Source organism: Hemiscyllium ocellatum, chromosome 4 (assembly GCF_020745735.1).
Source record: "Hemiscyllium ocellatum isolate sHemOce1 chromosome 4, sHemOce1.pat.X.cur, whole genome shotgun sequence".
NCBI lineage: Eukaryota > Metazoa > Chordata > Chondrichthyes > Orectolobiformes > Hemiscylliidae > Hemiscyllium > Hemiscyllium ocellatum.
In genome coordinates, this window is record NC_083404.1 from 106722679 (window position 1) to 106742032 (window position 19354).

The 19354-nt window shown below is 41.2% G+C and overlaps 1 protein-coding gene across 1 annotated transcript in view; it reads right to left on the bottom strand.

The window, feature by feature from the left end:
* Positions 1-19354, bottom strand: part of tmie (transmembrane inner ear) — a 129509-nt gene that overhangs the window by 44872 nt on the left and 65283 nt on the right. The window contains exon 3 of the mRNA XM_060824048.1: positions 3235-3349. Within this exon, the coding sequence (XP_060680031.1) occupies positions 3235-3349 (115 nt within the window). The remainder of the gene's footprint in view (positions 1-3234; positions 3350-19354) is intronic.

Sequence of the window (19354 nt, forward strand, 5' to 3'; positions counted from 1 at the left end):
AGAATTCTCCATTGTGATAGGAAGTGAAATACTGTAGCCCAATCTGAAATTACCAAAAACCACAAAGGTACGAGGGGTTTTAACGTCATTAAAAGGCATGGCAATGGCTAGGTAATGCTTAATATGTAAAGAAAGATGACATGCATTGCAACAGTTATGCACTATTTTTGAGTGAAAGAGAACCATTGGAAAAGTGGCACAACTCTGGCTAATCAAAGAAGTTAAGGATAGTGTTAGATCCAAAGAAGAGTCACATGAAGTTCCTAGAAGAAGGAGCAAGATTAAATACTGGGAGCCGTTTAAAATTCACTAACGGAGAACAAGAGATTGATTAAGGGTAAAAAAAAATTGAGTATGAGATGAAATTGTCATGAAATTATCAAGATATTGTGATCCTGATCCTAATTTGAAAATCAAACCCCCGATCAAACTGACAATTCCCTTGTCTTTACTATATACATAAACGTGCTGACAGTTCTTAAAAGCTTCATTCAAGCCATTGGCTAAAAACAAAACATTGTGCCTTTGCAATTAAACAATGTGCATTAAATTCATGTTTTAATCCATTTTTACCCTCATTTATAAATCTTGGAGAATTTAGAAACATAACTTGATCAAATAAATGCAGAAAGTGCTGGACCGGCTCAGTGGCTCTGGCACCATCTATGGTGGTAGGAACAGAATTTATGTTTCAGGTCCGATATGGCTCTTTTTTGGTGGAACTCAGTGGAAAAGACCTAAAACAGGAAAGAAGGAGTGAAGAAGGTTCTTAGATCTCTAAAGGGTTTACAGATGAATGCTGAACACACTTCCTCAGTAGAGCAAGACATGCTGTACTCTGATAAAGAGAGCACGTCTCTATCGTTCATTCACATTCAGGACCAGCATGCGCAGCAAATTGGTGAACGTGCTGTACTGGTTGAGTGACTCCTCAATGTCATCGAGAAGGGAGTGTCTGCAGTCCTCCTCTGGCACTGTCCTTATCCCAGATCTACAACAAATGCTCAACTTCTCACTATATTCAGCTCCGAGTGCTGTGACACTTATGTGACAAATAATGAAGCAATTTTGTGTGGCTCCCTCAGTATCTTAGACGTCAGATGAATAACAGTTCACTTTTGGTCAAGTCTTTCATAACATCATTACTGCTAACTTCAAAATCTTTAGATGTCCAAGTTCAACTTCCAAACAATAATGGTATGTTACAAATCATCCTTGACCAGCATCTGACCCCTAAGCACCATCACTCAACATGTACAGTGAAAGAGTGATGAAATGATTGCAAATTCAATGTAACAGAGGTTCCCAAATGGCTGATTCGCGTAATTGTGTTTCCAGTGTCCTAACATCCAGCATACATGGATCACATACTTCCACCTATCAACGTGATACTTCCTGCTTCCATCCTGGACATTGTCATCCATTTTCTATTGGCACTTACATGACAGAGAACACAGAGTGATGGCAGGGAATACAGCTTGTAGTAGACATCATCAACATCAGACCCCATCTGTTCACCAAGTACCCCATCCCCCATCCCACCTAAAGACTCCATTTCACCTTGCTTTACCCAAGGAGCTCATTTTGACACCAAGATAGACCTTGCTAGACATTTCATTTACTTTGTCATAAATCTTGCTGCAGCCACATTGCTCAGACTCCTATATTTCTACTATGTATATTTTTAACATTTTCTGCATTTATTATAGAAGGATCTGTGAAAGGGTTAATTGAATTATAGTAGAACTCTATCTTGGACATGGCCTATACCATTTGGACTGAAAGGTCTATTTTTGAATGGTGTAGACTAGGTATTACTTTGTTTGTTTATGCTGGTTTGGACGCCAGAAAGAGATGGTCTTTTTAAAAAAACAGTGCCTTGGGATGTTTTATATTTACCTAACAAGGAACTTAGCATCTTCTCTTGGCATGTTTAGTATATGCATTATCCTTCTTTGAAAGCTGAAAGCTTGCAGATGCACTTTCATTTTCAATCTACATTCATAATGCTTTAGATTAACTGTGCTTTTTAATGGTTAGCAATCAGAAGATTTTTTGATGACATCCTTATTCCATATGCAAGTTTTGTGTTCTCAAAAAGCAGTACCATTTAATTATCCATATTTAAAATCTATCAACACTTCTGCATGTGAAAAACTGTCACTGTATTTTTAAATAATTCTTTTCTGAGATGTTTTACAAGATGTTCTTGACATATGCAATAGGCTGCAGTGTGAAAATTCTATGTGAACTGTTTTCACAAGGTCAATAAAACATTTTTGTTGAACTTTACTTTGTGTCGCCCATCTAAAGCACCAACTTTCATTTGGTAGTATTCACATCTGAGTCAGAGGGTTATGGTTTCAATTCCCACTCCTGGGTCCTGAGCACAATAATCTAGGCTAGCATTCTGTTGCAATATGGGTGGAGATGCTGTATTCTAACCAGTTAAACATAGGTACTTATGCTTTACTTTAAATTAGAACAATGTCTCCTCCTTAAAAGATTGTATGAATAGATTTTGAATGATAGCGGAGTTTATTCATCCCTGGATTACCATCATAAAAGTATTATGGTGGCACGGTGGCTCAGTGTTTAGCACTGCTGTCTCACAGCGCCAGGAACCTGGGTTTGATTCCCTCGGACGACTGTCTGTGTGGAGTTTGCACATTCTCCCCGTGTCTGCGTGGGTTTTCTCCAGGTGCTCCGGTTTCCTCCCACAGTCCAAAGATGTGCAGGTCAGGTGAATTTGCCATGCTAAATTGCCCATAGGGTTAGGTGCATTAGTCAGGGATACATATAGACTAGGTGAATGAGTCTGAATGGGTCTGGACGGCTTACTCTTCTGAGGGTTGGTGTGGACTTGTTGGGCCGACGGGCCTGTTTCCATACTGTAAGGAATCTAATTATAACATTTCTGCTAGCTGAACATCTCACATTACAACAGGTCTTACACTTTTAGAAATAATAATTGTAAAATGCTTTGTGATATCCTGAGATTATGAGAAGTGTTTTGCAAATGTAAACCTCTTCAACAAAACATTAATATGATACAACTTTAAGATTTCAGTATTTCACTCACAGAGAGAATTGTTCTACAAAAGTATTGCTTTATTTCTTTTATCTAGAGAGCAAGAAACAAAGAGGCATTTTTTTCACCTCAGTTAACATCCCAACAGACCGAATTTTGGGAGTACTGATAAGAACAAGGACTAACTGTTTGCAATGACTTACTGACGGCCAAGACGAAAATGGAGAAGACTCCGATCACCTGCCATAGTCGCAGTCCCCAGAAAACCACCGTTTCTGATGTCACAGGGTCTGGTTTCTTTGGAGGAACTGTAGTGGACTGTGAAATAAAAGAATGTCACTGACATTTCTGCAAGTTTTAAAATGTGCTATAGCATATTATGTAGAAGATCTGCAACTACATTCACTTAACATAATATAGTGCAAATTTACTGGGAATGTAGGAACAGAAGTAGGCTATTCAGCCCTTTGAGCATATTCTGATGTACAATTAATTGATTTGTAACTTAATTTCATTTACCTCTTGATAGTCTTGTTTCAAAAAACTCTGTTGACTTAGCATTTGATAATTTCAAGAGCATCCATAATCTTTTGTAGGACCAAGCTCCAAATTTGTGAAATGTGCTTCCTGATTTCACTCCAGAATGGCTTAACTCTAATAATCATGCCCCTTATTCTGATTCCCCCACCAACTGAAAGAATTTTCACATATTTGTGCTATTAAAGTAATCATCCTTCAGCCATCTGAATCACAAGCCACAGTTTAACATTTAAACTGGTATTATTCTGGTGAATCTGCTCTGTTTCCCATTCCAAGGCTAATCAATTCTTCTTGCGGTCCTATATCAAAAACTGAGTTCAGTAGTTATGGTTTTGTCTTTCTAAGCTCTGTAAAACTGAAGGATAATTTCCTTCCCTTTGTATTCTAGTCCCATTGAGATAAATGCTGATATTTTAATGTTTCCTCATGCCAATTATCCTATGTCTGTGTCCACTGTTTATTGACCTTTCCACAACAGAAACACTGCCTGTTTATTCTATCAAAAACCTTCAGGATTTTGAATATCTCTCTCAAATTTCCTCTTACTTATCCTTCCCTGCTTTTAGCAGAACAACCAAGCTTCTGTAGTACCTCCACATAATTGAAGGCTTTCATTCAGTAGTACACTAGTAAATCTCTTTTGTGCCCATTCTGAGGCCTTGGTAGGCTTTCTAAAGTGGGATAAAATCAACTAGGAGAGGAGGAGAGCTTCTTCAAGGAAGGTATCCTTGCAAGAGGATTCACAGTAGGTTAAAATCAACTAGGAGAAGGGCATATGCCTGAAACGTTGATTCTCCTGCTCCTTGGATGCTGCCTGACCTGCTGCGCTTTTCCAGCAACACATTTTTCAGCTCGTTTCTAAAGTGGAATGACCAGAACTGAATACAGAATCATGAGAGGTAACCAGAGCTTTATAACTGCTGAGCATAACTTCCTTATGTTTGCGTTTATTAGCATAGACGAGCACCTTGTACGTTTATTTTTTAAATAGCTTTTTTAACTGTCCCTGTCATCTTCAAACATGTGTGTGTACACACCCTCAGGTTTCTATATTCCCACACACCTATTAAAATCGACCATTTTGTTCATGTTGTACCTTTCCATTCTCCTGACTATAATGCATTACCTCACAATTCTTTGTGTTCATTTTTATGTCCTTTGGGATGCTTCTTAAAACCTATCTCTTTGACCAAGCTTTTGGTCATCTATTCTGATGTCTCTTTCTGTGGTTCTATTATTAATGGAATTGCTCTCATGAACTGCTATGGAACCTGTTGCTTCAGTAAATACATCACCTAAGCTGGTCTGTTGTGATGTGTCTTCCCATTACACCATTGTTTTCTTTTTCCTAATAAAGCCTGCTACTTTCCTTTTCACTACTACATTTCTAAAGATCCTGCAAATGCTTGAATTTTCCAAATTGTGCTCTTTATATCATGTTCAGGTCCTTAATGTGCATCAAACTTCCTTCCTTGCTTTGCTAGATTTGAGATCAATAATTGGAATTATAGGCCTAGACGGTGTTACAAACATTTTGTAACAGAGAACCTTTGGGCTGAGGAAATGATGAAAAGCACAAACTGTTAGGCTTAAAGGTTGAAAAGGTGCTTCATTACAAGGTAGCATATATATAGGCAGACAGGCTAGTGATAGGTGTTTGTGTGATTATCGACCTCATAGCTCGTAAAGTTTAGTGTATAATTTTTGGTTTCAGGAATTAAAATTTAACTGTACAGAATAGGAAATGTGCAATTAAAGCACCTTGAAGTCTACTACTTTTAAAAAGTTTGGTAATATTTCTTTAAGAAATTTAATAGGATGGGAGCAGTGACCTTGTTGGGTACTTATTATGGACCTCAAAGTAGTGGGGAGGAAATAGAAGACAGCATTTGTCAGGAGATCATGGAATTCTGCAGGACACATAGAGTTGAGATAATTGGTGACTTCAATTACTCAAAGGTAAACTGGGAAAAGGTGGAGAACAGAAGAGAAGAAATTCATACAATGTGTGCAGGAGAACTTTCTGGAACAGTACATTTCCAGTCCTACCAGGGAGGGATCTGTTCTGAATCTCGTCCTAGGAACTGAGGCAGGCCAAGTGGAGAAAGTCAGAATGGGGGAAATTTTAGGAAATAGCAATTTATGGAAATAATATATTATGGTCCAATATTAAGTTAAAAAGGATTTTAAAACGTCAATGATTAAGATCCCAGACTGGAAAAGGGCAGATTTTGTGGGTCTAAAGGTTGAACTGAAGCACGTTGTTTGGAAACGCATTTTAGTGGATAAAGAAGTGGATGAAAAAAGTTAGAAACAGAGATGAATGGAGTGCAAGCTATGTACATACACATGAGAAATAAATATGGGCTGTCTAAAGCTAGAGTAGCCTGGATAACTAAGGATATTGATGAGAAACAGGGAAGATAAAGCAGGCATATGATGCATACCTGAATAATAATAGCAACAGAAACCTGGAAGAGTATCTCAAATGCAGGACAGAGGCTAAGGAAGGAAGTTTAAGAAGATTCATGAGGAAAAGATGGCAGGCTGTTCAACAACAAATAAAGAAATGTTCTTCAAACGCTATTAGTAAAAGATTAAAGGATAGCATAAGGCCCAAAAGGAACAAGCAGGGTAAGCTGCTCACTTAATCAAAGGACTGAGTGAATACTTTGCTTCTTCTAATTACCAAATTAGAAGATGAATGTAATGGTCGAGTTGAAAATGTGGGTATTGAACAACTGAGCAGCATAATGACAGACAAAGAAGAGGTGCATGAAAGGCTGGCAGTACTTCAGGTAGATAAGTTGTCAGGGCTGGATGGGATGCATCCCAGATTGTTGAGAGAGATAAGACAGCAAATCACAGAGTCATTGACTGACATTTTCCAGGCCTCTGTGAACACAGGATTAGTCCTGGGGGCTGGAGGTTTGCATATAGTTATTGTTGTTTCAGAAACAGGCAAAGGATACCCAGGAAACTACAGACCTGTCAGCTTGACATCAGTAGTGGGAAACTCAATGGGGGCCATAATATGGGATAAGGTAAATTTATACTTAGAGAAAAAATGAGTTAATACTAGACAGTCAAGGGCGGGTCATGTCTGACAAATTTTATTGAGTTCTTTGACAAGGTGACACAGATAGTTGATGAGGGAAATGCTGTGGATGTTGTATATTTGGACTTTCAGAAAGTATTTGATACAGTACCATATGGCAGGTTGGTTAGCAAATTAGAAATGTTTGGTGATTGATGGGTCCTTGGCAGCAAGATTAGAAATAAAACCAGAAGTTGCTGGAAAAGTTCAGCAGGTCTGGCAGCATCTGTGAAGAGAAATCGAAATTAACATTTTGGGTCCTGTGACCCTTCATCATGGTAGCTAGGAAAATGTCAGTTTATATGTAGAAGATAGGGTGGGTTGGGGGTAAGGGGTAAATGATAGGTATGGATAGAGGCCAAAAAGAGTGAAGAACAGGTGGACAGATAAAGGGGTTGATAATAGTCTAGCTGGGAGGGTAAATAGCTGTTAATGGAGACTGTTAATAGCTAACAATAGATAGTGTGTAATGGCAGACTATGTCATAAGAAGGCCTAGTATGTATGATAGGGGGCTAGAACATGGGGGAGTTCAGGCCCTATTATTATTCAACTTGATATTGAGTTCAGAGGGCTGCAGGGTCCCCAAGCGAAAAATGAGGTGTTCTACTTCCAACTTACACTGAGCTTCACTGGAGCGCTGCAGCAAGCCTGAGACAGAGATGTTGGACAGGGAACAGGGTGGTGTGTTAATGTAGCAGGCAACTGGAAACTCAGGGTCTTTTTTGCAGGCAGAAAGTAGATATTCTGCAAAGTGGTCATCCAGTCTATGTTTCATTTCCCCAATGTAGAGGAGACCACTTTGTGAGCAGCAAATGCAGTAGACTAGATTGTGACAAGAGTCGAGAGTGTAGTGCTGGAAAAGCACAGCCGGTCAGGCAGCATTCAAGGAGCAGGAGAATAGACGTTTTGAGCATAAGTCCTTCATCCTGATGAAGGGCTTATACTTGAAATATTGATTCTCTTGCTTCTCGGATGCTGCCTGACTGGCTGTGCTTTTTCCAACACCACACTCTCTATTCTGATCTCCAGCATCTGCGCTCCTCACTTTCTCCTAGATTGTGAGAAGTGCAGGTAAAATGCTGCTTCACTCAAAGGTATGTTTGAGCTCTTGGATACTGAGATGAGAAGTTGGCTAAAAGATAGGAAACAATGGTTAGGTATAGAGTTGGAAGTGGTATTTCCTAGGGATTGGAGTTGGATCCTTGCTTTTGCTGATTTACGTTAATGAGTTGGAGATGGGTGTTGAAGTAATAATGTCTAAATTTGCCGATGATGCAAAGCAAGGAAGAATAATGAATTGTGAGGATGCCACTGATACATTGACAAATGGGTCAAATGGGCAGACACTTGGCAGGTACGTTTCAATACAGAGAAATGTGAGATAATGCATTTTGGTGGAAGAAACAAGAAGAGACAATTCAGGCTCAATGGTACAACATTGGAGGGAGTACAGGAGCAGAGGGACCTCAGAAGCTGAAACAATTGTTAAGAAGGGGACAAGATCCTTGACTTATAAATAGAGGCATTAAGCATAAAAACAAGGAAGTGATGCCACCCCATACAAATGATTGGACAGACTACATTTGGAGTGTTGTGTTCAGTTCTGAACACCTTAATTAAGGAAGGATGCTAAAGCTCTGGAGAGAGTTCAAAGGAGATTTACATAATAGGAATGAGGGATTTTAGATACAAGGAGATTTTAAAGAAATTGAGCTTATTCTCTTTGGAACCAAGAAGATTTAGAGTTTACTTCATTGAGGTGTTGCAAATTATGAACAACTTTGACAGGATACAAAAGGATGTTCTGTTTCCACTAGTTGGCATGTCAATAACAAGGGGTCACAATTTCAAAACTGTCAGCAAGAGAGCTAGGAGTGATATGAGGAGAAACCTCTTTAGATTAGATTACCTAAATTGTGGAAACAAGCCCTTCAGCCCAACAAGTCCACACCAACCCTCCAAAGAATAACCCACCCAGAGCTATTTCCCTCTGACTGATGCACCTAACACTATGGGCAATTTAGCATGGCAATCCACCTGACCTGCACATCTTTGGATTGTGGAAGGAAACCCACACAGACACAGGGATAATGTGTAAGTTCCACAAAGACAATAAATCTGGGTCCCTGGCACTGTGAGGCCGCAGTGCTAACCACTGAGCCACCAGGCTCTTTATTCAGAGAGGTGTTAAGATTGAAATGTGCTGCCTGGGAGAATGATTGAGGCCGATTTCACATAAGATTTCAAAAGAGAAGTAGATATATAGTGATGAATTTAGAGGGTTACAGAGATAGGGCTGGAGAAAGGGACGTCTGTCCAACTTTTTCACGAGCTGGCACAGACACAAGGGGTTGAATGGCCTCTTTCTGCAGTGTAAAATTCCACGATTCTGTGATTCTAGGGTAGAATCAATTTATAAATAATTGTTTGTCTTGTGAGTTACAACCAAATTAGCTTCAAAACATCCAGTGAACTCCAAACATGGAAACCTGGAGGCAGATGTTGGCAGTTAGCACTTCAAACGTACTCCACCATTCAATAAAATCATATCGAATCTAGTTGTCACAACTCATCTTCCCGGTCTGCAGTTACTTCTTCAGATCAAGGAAGAAATTGTAGATGAAGGATGCTAAACCCCCTAAAGGTCAGATTAAAGACAGAGAGGAGTAAGCAATATTATAATGAATTTGGGTGTAACTTAAGAAGTTTCTCTGTGTTTCAACTTGTCTGTGTGTTTGCTGTAATAAGCTATTTGCAGTTTCAGAACTGGAAGAGTGCTGAAGCAGAAGAAGTGCTGCTTTTAGCAGAATCTAGGCAAATAGGAAAGAAGTCCCTAGAAGCCACTGACAGTTTAGAACAGGGATGAATGAAGTCCATGTGCAGCGTTTGATGGGTGCAGCTAAGAAATATCAAAGCTCAGAGAAGCCCCAGGGATAGTGTCAGCTTAGTGGTGTTAGCTGCCTTTGAAAAAGTTAGAATGATTAGATACTGGAGTGCAGCCTTGGGAGTCCAGTGGAAAACATACAATCTCAGGGGAAGGGATGAACAGCTTGGACATGAACATAGGAATTGACAATAAGAATAGACCATTTAGCCTGTCATTAAATACGATCATGGATGATGATGCCATTTTTATGCTTTTTAACTCATCTCATCCATAAGTACAACTCTGTACTAGATCAATAATGGGAAATCTATAAATCTCACAGGAGAGGTTAAGTTTCTGCAGTGATAAAGAATTTCAAAGGTTCTCAAAACTCTGAGTAAAACAAAACTCCTAATCTCAGACCTAAAGGCATCACCATTATATTTAAATTACAGCCCTCCGATTCTGGACCCCCCCAACCAGAAGTAAACTCTAGCCCTGTCTATCGTAGAATTACTCCACAGAGGCCAGTATCCCGTCACCAAATCACCCTTTATTTGCATGTGAAAGACTTTGACACTGGTCCAGCTCCCTCAGAGCCATCTCTCAGAGTATCAAAATGTCTGACTCTCTTCTTTTTCTATATTTTCCACCATGGGGAAAACACCCATGTGGCTAGTGGAACATTAACAAGCAAAGACTGATCAGGGCAATGAAGAAATGTGGTGGGGAGGTGTAGAGAGAGAGGGAGGGGACTAAATTAAAATGGAGTTCAAGGGGGAAATAAAGCACTTCAACCCCACAGTGCCCACCTTCCCTACAGGCATCTAGAACATTGGTAGAGTGTTCCCTCTCCAATGACACCTGAGCTTGAACATAACTTTAGAAGAGGGCCAGGCAGTTGACAGAGCAAAGCTCCTCCACAGCCCGCTGCTTGGACCTGTTTATCACCAGACCCAGGAGCACACCCTTGAGGAGGTCCTCTGATCTGCCCACACCCCTCATCATCGGGTGACCAAAGATCAGGAGCATGGCGGTGCAACCAAAAACATAATAGAACATTTTTTAAAAAAGGGAGTGCGAACACCCATGACCAATATATACAAGGTCCACAGACTCCACAGTGCTGCAAAATAAGCAGTTGGGCTGGGAGTCTGTGAACCAGCACAATCTGCTGTTGTAAGGTACTGCTGTGTGCAACACCCTCCATCCCAGGTCACCGGTGGATCAAGGGAGGACTCCCATGTAGAGAACATGCCACTGGGATTCACTCTCACCCCGTGGCCAATAAACATGCCAAGGCGTGTCTGGGCAGGAAATGAATGAAAAGAAGTGGATGATGTGCAGCAGCATTCCGGACAGTGCCCACCATTTGTCTCCTTGAAAGACATGCATCTCATGTTCCAGAGGTAGCTCAGGCTGTGGGGCACAGGGTGGTTACAGGATCCTGGGGCCAATGTGAATTTCCACCTGGGCAGGGGTACACACAGACAGGATTCCACCGCCCACCTGAGCATCCTCCAACTGGTGCACAATGTCAGGTCTGAACATTGCTGTTTTTAGGGGTCAGATGGCATTGGCTGTAAACCAGACATCTACCGCTGCTTGCCAATCCCTGCACTAACATCTAGCCCAGGCTCCTGCCACCCAGCCTGTCCTTGACTCTGCTCACCCCCGCGGACACAAACCTTTCCTCTATCAGTCACCCCATGATTGTGGAGGTACGGATTCCTGAGCAATGGCTCTTTGATATAAGATTTGCTGATTTGCTGTCACCAATTTCTGATGCTGCTTATTACATTAATGGAAGTAAAATGAGCAATTGCATTCCCACACGCTCTCCAGCATTTATTCAAGCACAACATTCAGACCTTTCTACCCTGATTCTGAACCATAGTTTTATATGGACTTGCTGTTACTGTCAGGCCTTGCACTCATAATCTGCTAACTTATAACAATATGTCATGAAGCTTTACTGTAAAGAACACCAATAAGAAATGTGTTTGTGTCTGGTTTTGTCTTATTTGATTGCAGGTCTCTCATGAACTTTCTGTTTGTTATTCTCTCTCAGTTCCTCAGCTGACCTCTCCTTACTGTACCCATCCTCATACTCTCTGTTTCTGTTTCCTCATATTTCTCTACAGTTCTGTATGCTTCCTCCTTACATCTTCCCTCTTGTCTCGTTTACTGTGTGTATACAGATCTTGTCTTGAAAAGTATGAGAACAGTTTGTGAAGGCACAGGGTCTTAGTAATTTTGACAGATCTTTAAACATGGAATGCAATTCAAAAAATAAATTATAGCTTTTAAGTCTTCAAATTTCTAAAGCATAATCCTGAATGACAAAAGTGGTGATAGTCTGCCAATCAAAGGATATGGACTGCTGTTTAAAAAATGCTTTTAGTTGTTCCCTGTTTCATGGAAGTCTGAATCAGAGCACTTAAGGAATGATTGTTATGATGATTTTAACTGGACTGAATAATTGATTTCCATTTGGCTTCAGCTCCTTCATACTCTATTTATTTCACTAAATTTTACTTTTATTCTCTTAAATGTGGGTGACATTGATTCAAAGACTCATAGAGATGTACAGCATGGAAGCAGACCCTTCAGTCCATCTTCAATCCATGCCGACCAGATACCCCAACCCAATCCAATCCCAATTGCCAGCACTTGGCCTGTATTCATATCCACATCAAGATGCCTTTTCAATGTATCAGCCTCTACCACTTCCTCTGGCAGCTCAATTGATACACACACCTCCCTCTGCATGAAAAAGATACCCCTTAGATCCCTTTTAAATCTTTCCCCTCTCACCCTAAACTGATGCCTGCTAGTTCTTGCCAGACTGGTATTTATGACCTCTTCCCAGTTAACCCTAGGAAGGTGGTATTTGGCCTTCTTCCTAAAATACTGCTGTGGTTCATACATGTTGAACATACACCCAGAACGTGGTTAGATACTGTGTTCTGGGATTTTGACCTTATGACAATGAAGGTGTATGGCCAAGTTAGGATGGTTTGTGGCTGAGATGAAAACTTGGCAGTAATCATGGTGTTTCTATGTTCTTAACGTTTTGATGTGGTAGACGTTTTGAGGTGGAAACCGCCTCCAAGTGATTTGCTGCAGCTCAAGCCTTAGAGAAGACCAAAACTCAACAACACAGAGATTAAACAGTCAGGAATTTCTTCAGATTGTTTATGTCTCCACCAGAGTGATAACAGGAACTCCACTTTACTTCCAGGCTTGTCCTACTTGACAGAGTAGATGAAGAAAATCAACTATCAGGAACTTGTTGGCTTTAAGACTTTAACGCCCTCCACTGGGCTGGAATGGGCTGAGGGGGCAGTCTAAATGGAGCTGCGTGATTTACTCACTTTTTTCTTATGTGACTCTGAGTCAAATTTCAAATCAAAGGCAAACAGGACACCCACTTCAAGCGCGTAGGACTCTATTTAATTTATGCTGAACAGGCTCCAATAGCGTTATGACTTGAGTTTTAAACATTTGTTCATGTGTCTTTGACACCTTTGGTAAGACCAGGATTTATTGATCCTTCCTAAGTGTCCTCAGGCTGCTGGTAGTGAATTATTCCTTGAACCACTGCTGTCTGTCCAGAAGGGCACTCACTGAACTGTTAGGGAGGGGCTTCTAGGATTCTGGCCCAGGATAAGTGAAGGAGCAGCGATAGTTCCAAGTCACTATGGTATGTGGCTTGGAGGGGAACTTGTAGATGGCAGCTGTCCTTAAGCTTCTTGATGCTAGAGGTCAGGGGTTTGGAAGAGGCTGTTAAAGGAGGAGTGCCTAGTTGCTGCAGTACACTTTGTAATGCTAACACTGTGTGTCGGTGGTAGAGGGAATGAATGTTTGAAAATATTGATCAGTTGCCATTCAAGTCAGCTGAATGAGGTCAACTTTTTTTTCATGGTTTGAACTGCATGAGGCATCCAGGCAATAGGAGAATATTTCATCACACTTCTAGAATGTGTCTTGTAGATGATGGGAAGGTCTTCAAGAGTCAGGAAGTGAATTGTTTGCCAGTCTCTGACCTCAGACAGACCTGTAGTTATGTGGCTGGTCCATTTAAATGTTTAGTCAAAGGTGACTCCAGGACAGTGATGTTGGGACATTCAATGCTTCAATTGAAGAGGGAAGACCTTTATTTCTTGATATTTTGACTGGCAGCCTGTCAGTTAAACAGTTGTAGCTTCCCTGTTAGATTGAATATGCCAGGAGCTGTATTTAAAGTTAGGAGTGGCCCAGAGTGGAAATTTTTAGGAAACTGCAAGTTGATTTGTTGGTAGTGGAATGCTCCTCTTAACTCTGTAAAGGACCTTTGAAATCCCTTCTCCTGAGAATTTCACATGAGTGGCCATTCAAATGAGTGGCCATTCTTCAAGTACATCAATATTCATTGACTTCAACGTTTTGACCTTCATCTGATCCCTGAGCCTCTGCCTCAAAAGCTCCTTCCATCCTGTGTGTCCAACATCTATGCTCTGCCCTTTTGTCCTGTAGATGTTCATAGTTTTCACTTTGCACGTTCAAAATCCTCCTCAAATCCCATCATTTTGAAAACTTGTTCAGTTACTTGCCCTGCTCTTCAAAAGTAAATATTTGGTGGATCAATTCCTCCCTCCATCCCCCTTCATTTCAGTGAAATATCTTAAGTAATATTGGTATGTTCAAGATACCAATGTTATTGTTCCGTGTATGTGTGTGTGTGTGTGTGTGTGAAACTGAATTAATCCTGGTCTGTGATCAAACTGAACTCCATCTTGTCCTCATTTGCTGCCAACTTGTATTGTCCAATATACAGGAAAGTGTCACGGAATGGCTGTTAGGGGCAGTAACTCTTACAGGAACAGTTACATTTTAACACTCCTGACTTGAGAATAGGGAAAGTGTTTCAAGCAACCTGTAGCATTCCCTTGCTAAGTGATTAATTAGCTTTCAGGCAGACTAAGTTAGCACACATTGCAACATTAAAAATGAGAGCTTCTGATCTTTAATTGCAATACAGTAGCCAAAACTACAAGACAGATTTCTGCGCAGCTATTCAAACAGCCTACCACCTCACAAAGAATAGAGAATAGGAATAGACTATTTAGCCAGTCATTAAATATGATCATGGATGATGATGCCATTTTGATGCTTTTTATTCACCTCATCCATAAGTACAACTCTGTACTTGATCAGTAATGAGTAATCGATCAATCTTACAGTCAGAGGTTGAATTTCTGCAGTGCTTTATGAAAAAGAATTTCAAAGGTTCTCAAAACTCTGAGTGAAACATAACTCCTAATCTCAGAAGTAAAGGCATCACCATTTTAGTTAAATTACAGCCCTCCGATTCTAGACTCCCCCAACCAGGAGTAAACTCTTATGTGCATTAGCCCTGCCTATTGTAGAATAACTCCACAGAGGCCAGTATCCCATCACCAAATCACCCTTTATTTGCATTTGAAAGACTTTTATACTGATCCATCTCTCAGAGCCATCTCTCAGAGAGTCAAAATGTCTGACCCTCCTCTTTTTCTGGGGAAGTGTAGGGTGAGAAGGTGGGGACTAAACCAAAATGGATTTTGAGGGGGAAATAAAGCACTTCATCACCCACAGTGCCCACCTCTCACTACAGGCATCGAGAGCATTGGTGGACACTGTGTGTTCCCTCTCCAATGACACCTGAGCTTGAACGTAACTAGAAGAGGGGCAGGCAGTTGACAGAGCAAAGCTCCTCCACAGCCCGCTGCTTGGACCTGTTTATAGCCAGACCCAGGAACACACCCTTGAGGAGGTCCTCTGATCTGCCCACACCCCTCATCCTCGGGTGACCAAAGATCAGGAGCATGAGATGTGCAGCCAAAAACATAACAGAACGTTTTAAAAATAACTAAAAATGGAGTTCAAACACCCATGATCAACATATACAAGTTCAACGGACTCCATAGCGCTGCAAAATAAGCAGTTGGGCTGGGAGTCTGTGAACCAGCACAATCTGCGGTTGTAAGGTACTGCTGGGTGCAGCACTCTCCATCCCAGGTCACCAATGGAATACGTCACTGGGGCTCTCTGTCGCCCCGTGGCCAATAGACACGCCAAGATTTGTCCGGGCAGCAAATGAATGAGTAGAGGTGGATGATGTGCAGCAGCAATCTGGACAGAGCCCACCATTTTGCCTCCGCGAAAGACATGCCACACATGTTCCAGAGGTAGCTCAGGCTGTGGGGCACAGGGTGGTTATGGGATCCTGGGGCCAATGAGAATTTCCACCTGGGCAGGGGTACACACAGACAGGATTCCACCGCCCACCTGAGCATCCTCCAACTGGTGCACAATGTCAGGTCTGAACATCGCTGTTTTTAGGGATCAGATGGCATTGGCTGTAAGCCAGACATCTACTGCTGCTTGCCAATTCCTGCACTAACATCTAGCCCAGGCTCCTGCCACCCAGCCTGTCCTTGACTCTGTTCACCCCCGTAGCCATGGCCCTTTCCTCTACCAGTCACCCCGCGATTGTGGCAGTACAGATTCCTGAGCAATGGCTCTCTGATAATATCCGCTACTCCTGACAGTGGGTAGGCCCGGTGTGAGTTGCCCATGTCCCAGACAGTGATCAACTCCTGATAAAAATCAGGCAGCATCCTGAGGGTGACCTGTAAACCCTGGCGGTCAATAAACAGGAGCTGCGTGTCGTAATTGAGATTACGCACCCAGTGGAAAAGATGTGCTGCCAGGGCACACCATCCAGGAGGACATTCAATGTAAAGATACCGCTACAGCGTCTGAAGGCCAAAGTCATCACCCGGGTGTGGAGGCGCACCAGCGACTGACCGTCTTCCTCAATGGGGAGACTTATGATTTCTTTCTATTGCGAAAGAAATGAACCAATGTTCTCTGGATGTTTTTGACAAAATCAGGAGGATGGGTTAAAGGGCCAAGCCAGTACCACAACATGGAGGCCACCAGTTGTTTGACACTCCTCTTTTTATGTGTCAGCCAGAGATGCCTGACTACACTGGATTAACAGTCCCAATTAGGGAACTCATATTCTATGGGGTCCACCTGACTGACCTCATTACAATCACAATAGATTCCTTTCAGCATTTTGAAATGTTGTGAACTGTCATTGCGGTAGCCCATGTTGGATATGCTTCTCAGAAAGTTACAAGGTTAGAATTTTGAAAGTGGAATATTGGAATTCTTTATAAAGGAACCAAAGTTTTTCTAAGATTTGGTGACCCACAGTTTAAGTATCGCGTGGGTGGGTTGCTGAAAAATCCATGGGTTCAGCCTTCTTACTTTTGTTCAACCACAGTTTGTCTGTTAAATGGTATAGAATGGATTTGTTTGCTTTGCTAACTTTGTACAGTAACATATTACTTATTTGATCAAATACCTTATGGCTTCATTTTCTCATGAATCTGGGTTCTCAAGTTTCATCTACTTTGAAAAAAAATGGTTCCAAGTATTTACCATTATATGACAGTTGTGATTCATATTATTAAGGTACTAGCATAACATTAGTATTACAGTAATAATGGTATTGAGAACACTGAAGCTATAATGGGATAATTCTCGACTTCTTGCAAGCAAATGACAATGAATCTAAATGTCAACAAAAATGAATGTCAGCAGTAATGCAAAATGAGCAGCAGATTTGCTGTCACCAATTTCTGATAATGTTTATTACTTTAATGGAAGTAAAATGAGCAATTGCACTACCACACCCTCTCCAGTATTTATTCAAGCATAACATAGAGACCTTTCCACCCTCATTCTGAACCATAGTTTTTGTATGGATTTGCTTTTACTATCAGGCCTTGCACTCATAATCCGCTAATCTGCTAACAACATGTAATGAAGCTCTATTGTAAGGAACACCAATGAGAAATGTGTTTGTGTCTGGTTTTCTCTTACATGAGGTCTCTCGTGAACATTCTGTTTGTTATTCTCTCTCAGTTCCTCAGCTGACTTCACCTTGCAGTATCTGTCTCTGTTTCTGCTTCCTCATGTTTCTCTACAATTCTGTATGCTTCCTCCTTATCTCTTCCCTCCTTCACTGTCTGAATGCAGATCTTACCTTGAAAAGTATGAGAACAGTTTGTGAAGGCACAGGGTCTTAGTAATTTTGATTACATTGATTGCAATTCAAAATATAAATTATAGCTATTAAGTCTTCAAATTTCTAAAGCATAATCCTGAATGACAAAAGTGGTGGTAGTCTACCAATCAAAGAATATGGACTACTGTTTAAAAAATGCTTTTAGTTGCTCCCTGTTTCATGAAAATCTGAATCAAAGCACTTAAAGAATGATTGTTATGATGATCTTAACTGTACTGAATAATTGATTTCCATTTGGCTTCAGCTCCTTCCAGCTTTTTTTTTTCAGTAAATTTTACTTTTCTTCTCTTGAATGTGAGTGTCATTGACTCATAGACTCATACAGCATGGAAGTCCATCTCATCCATGCCAACCAGATACCCCAACCCAATCCAGTCCCATTTGCCAGCACTTGGTCTGTATTCATATACACATCAAGATGCCTTTTAAATGTATCAGCCTCCACTACTTCCTCTGGCAGCTCATTTGATACACACACCATGAAAAGGCATGAAAAATATACGCCTAAGCTCCTTCTTAAATCTTTCCCCTCTCACCCTAAACTGATGCCTTCTAGTTCTTGCCAGACTGGTATTTATGACCTATTCCTAGTTAACCCTAGGAAGGTGGTATTTGGCCTTCTTCCTAAAATACTGCTGTGGTTCATACATGGTGAACGTACACCCAGAACGTGGTTAGATGCTGTGTTCTGGGATTTTGACCTTATGACAATGAAGGTGTGTGGCCAAGTTAGGATGGTTTGTGGCTGAGATGAAAACTGGGCAGTCATCATTGGTGTTTCCATGCCCTTAACGTTTTGATGTGGTGGACGTTTTGAGGTGGAAACTGCCTCCAAGTGATTTGCTGCAGCTCAAGCCTTAGAGAAGACCAAAACTCAACAACACAGAGATTAAACGGTCAGGAATTTCTTCAGATTGTTTATGTCTCCACCAGAGTGATAACAGGAACTCCACTTTACTTCCAGGCTTGACAGAGTAGATGAAGAAAATCAACAATCAGGAACTTGTTGGCTTTAAGACTTTAACGCCCTTCACTGGGCTGGAATTTATGCTGAACAGGCTCCAATAGCGTTATGACTTGAGTTTTGAACATTTGTTCATGTGTCTTTGACACCTTTGGTAAGACCAGGATTTATTGATCCTTCCTAAGTGTCCTTAGACTGCTGGTAGTGAATTATTCCTTGAACCACTGCTGTCTGTCCAGAAGGGCACTCACTGAGCTGTTAGGGAGGGGCTTCTAGGATTCTGGCCCAGGATAAGTGAAGGAGCAGCGATAGTTCCAAGTCACTATGGTATGTGGCTTGGAGGGGAACTTGTAGATGGCAGTATTCCCATAAGTCAGCTGTCCTTAAGCTTCTTGATGCTGGAGGTCAGGGGTTTGGAAGACGCTGTTAAAGGAGGAGTGCCTAGTTGCTGCAGTACACTTTGTAATGCTAACACTGTGTGTCAGTGGTAGAGGGAATGAATGTTTGAAAATATTGATCAGTTGCCATTCAAGTCAGCTGGATGTGGTCAAATTTTTTTTCATGGTTTGAACAGCATGTATCCAGGCAATAGGAGAATATTTCATCACACTCCTGGAATGTGTCTTGTAGATGATGGGAAGGTCTTCAAGAGTCAGGAAGTGAATTGTTTGCCAGTCTCTGACCTCAGTCAGACCTGTAGTTATGTGGCTGGTCCATTTAACGTTTAGT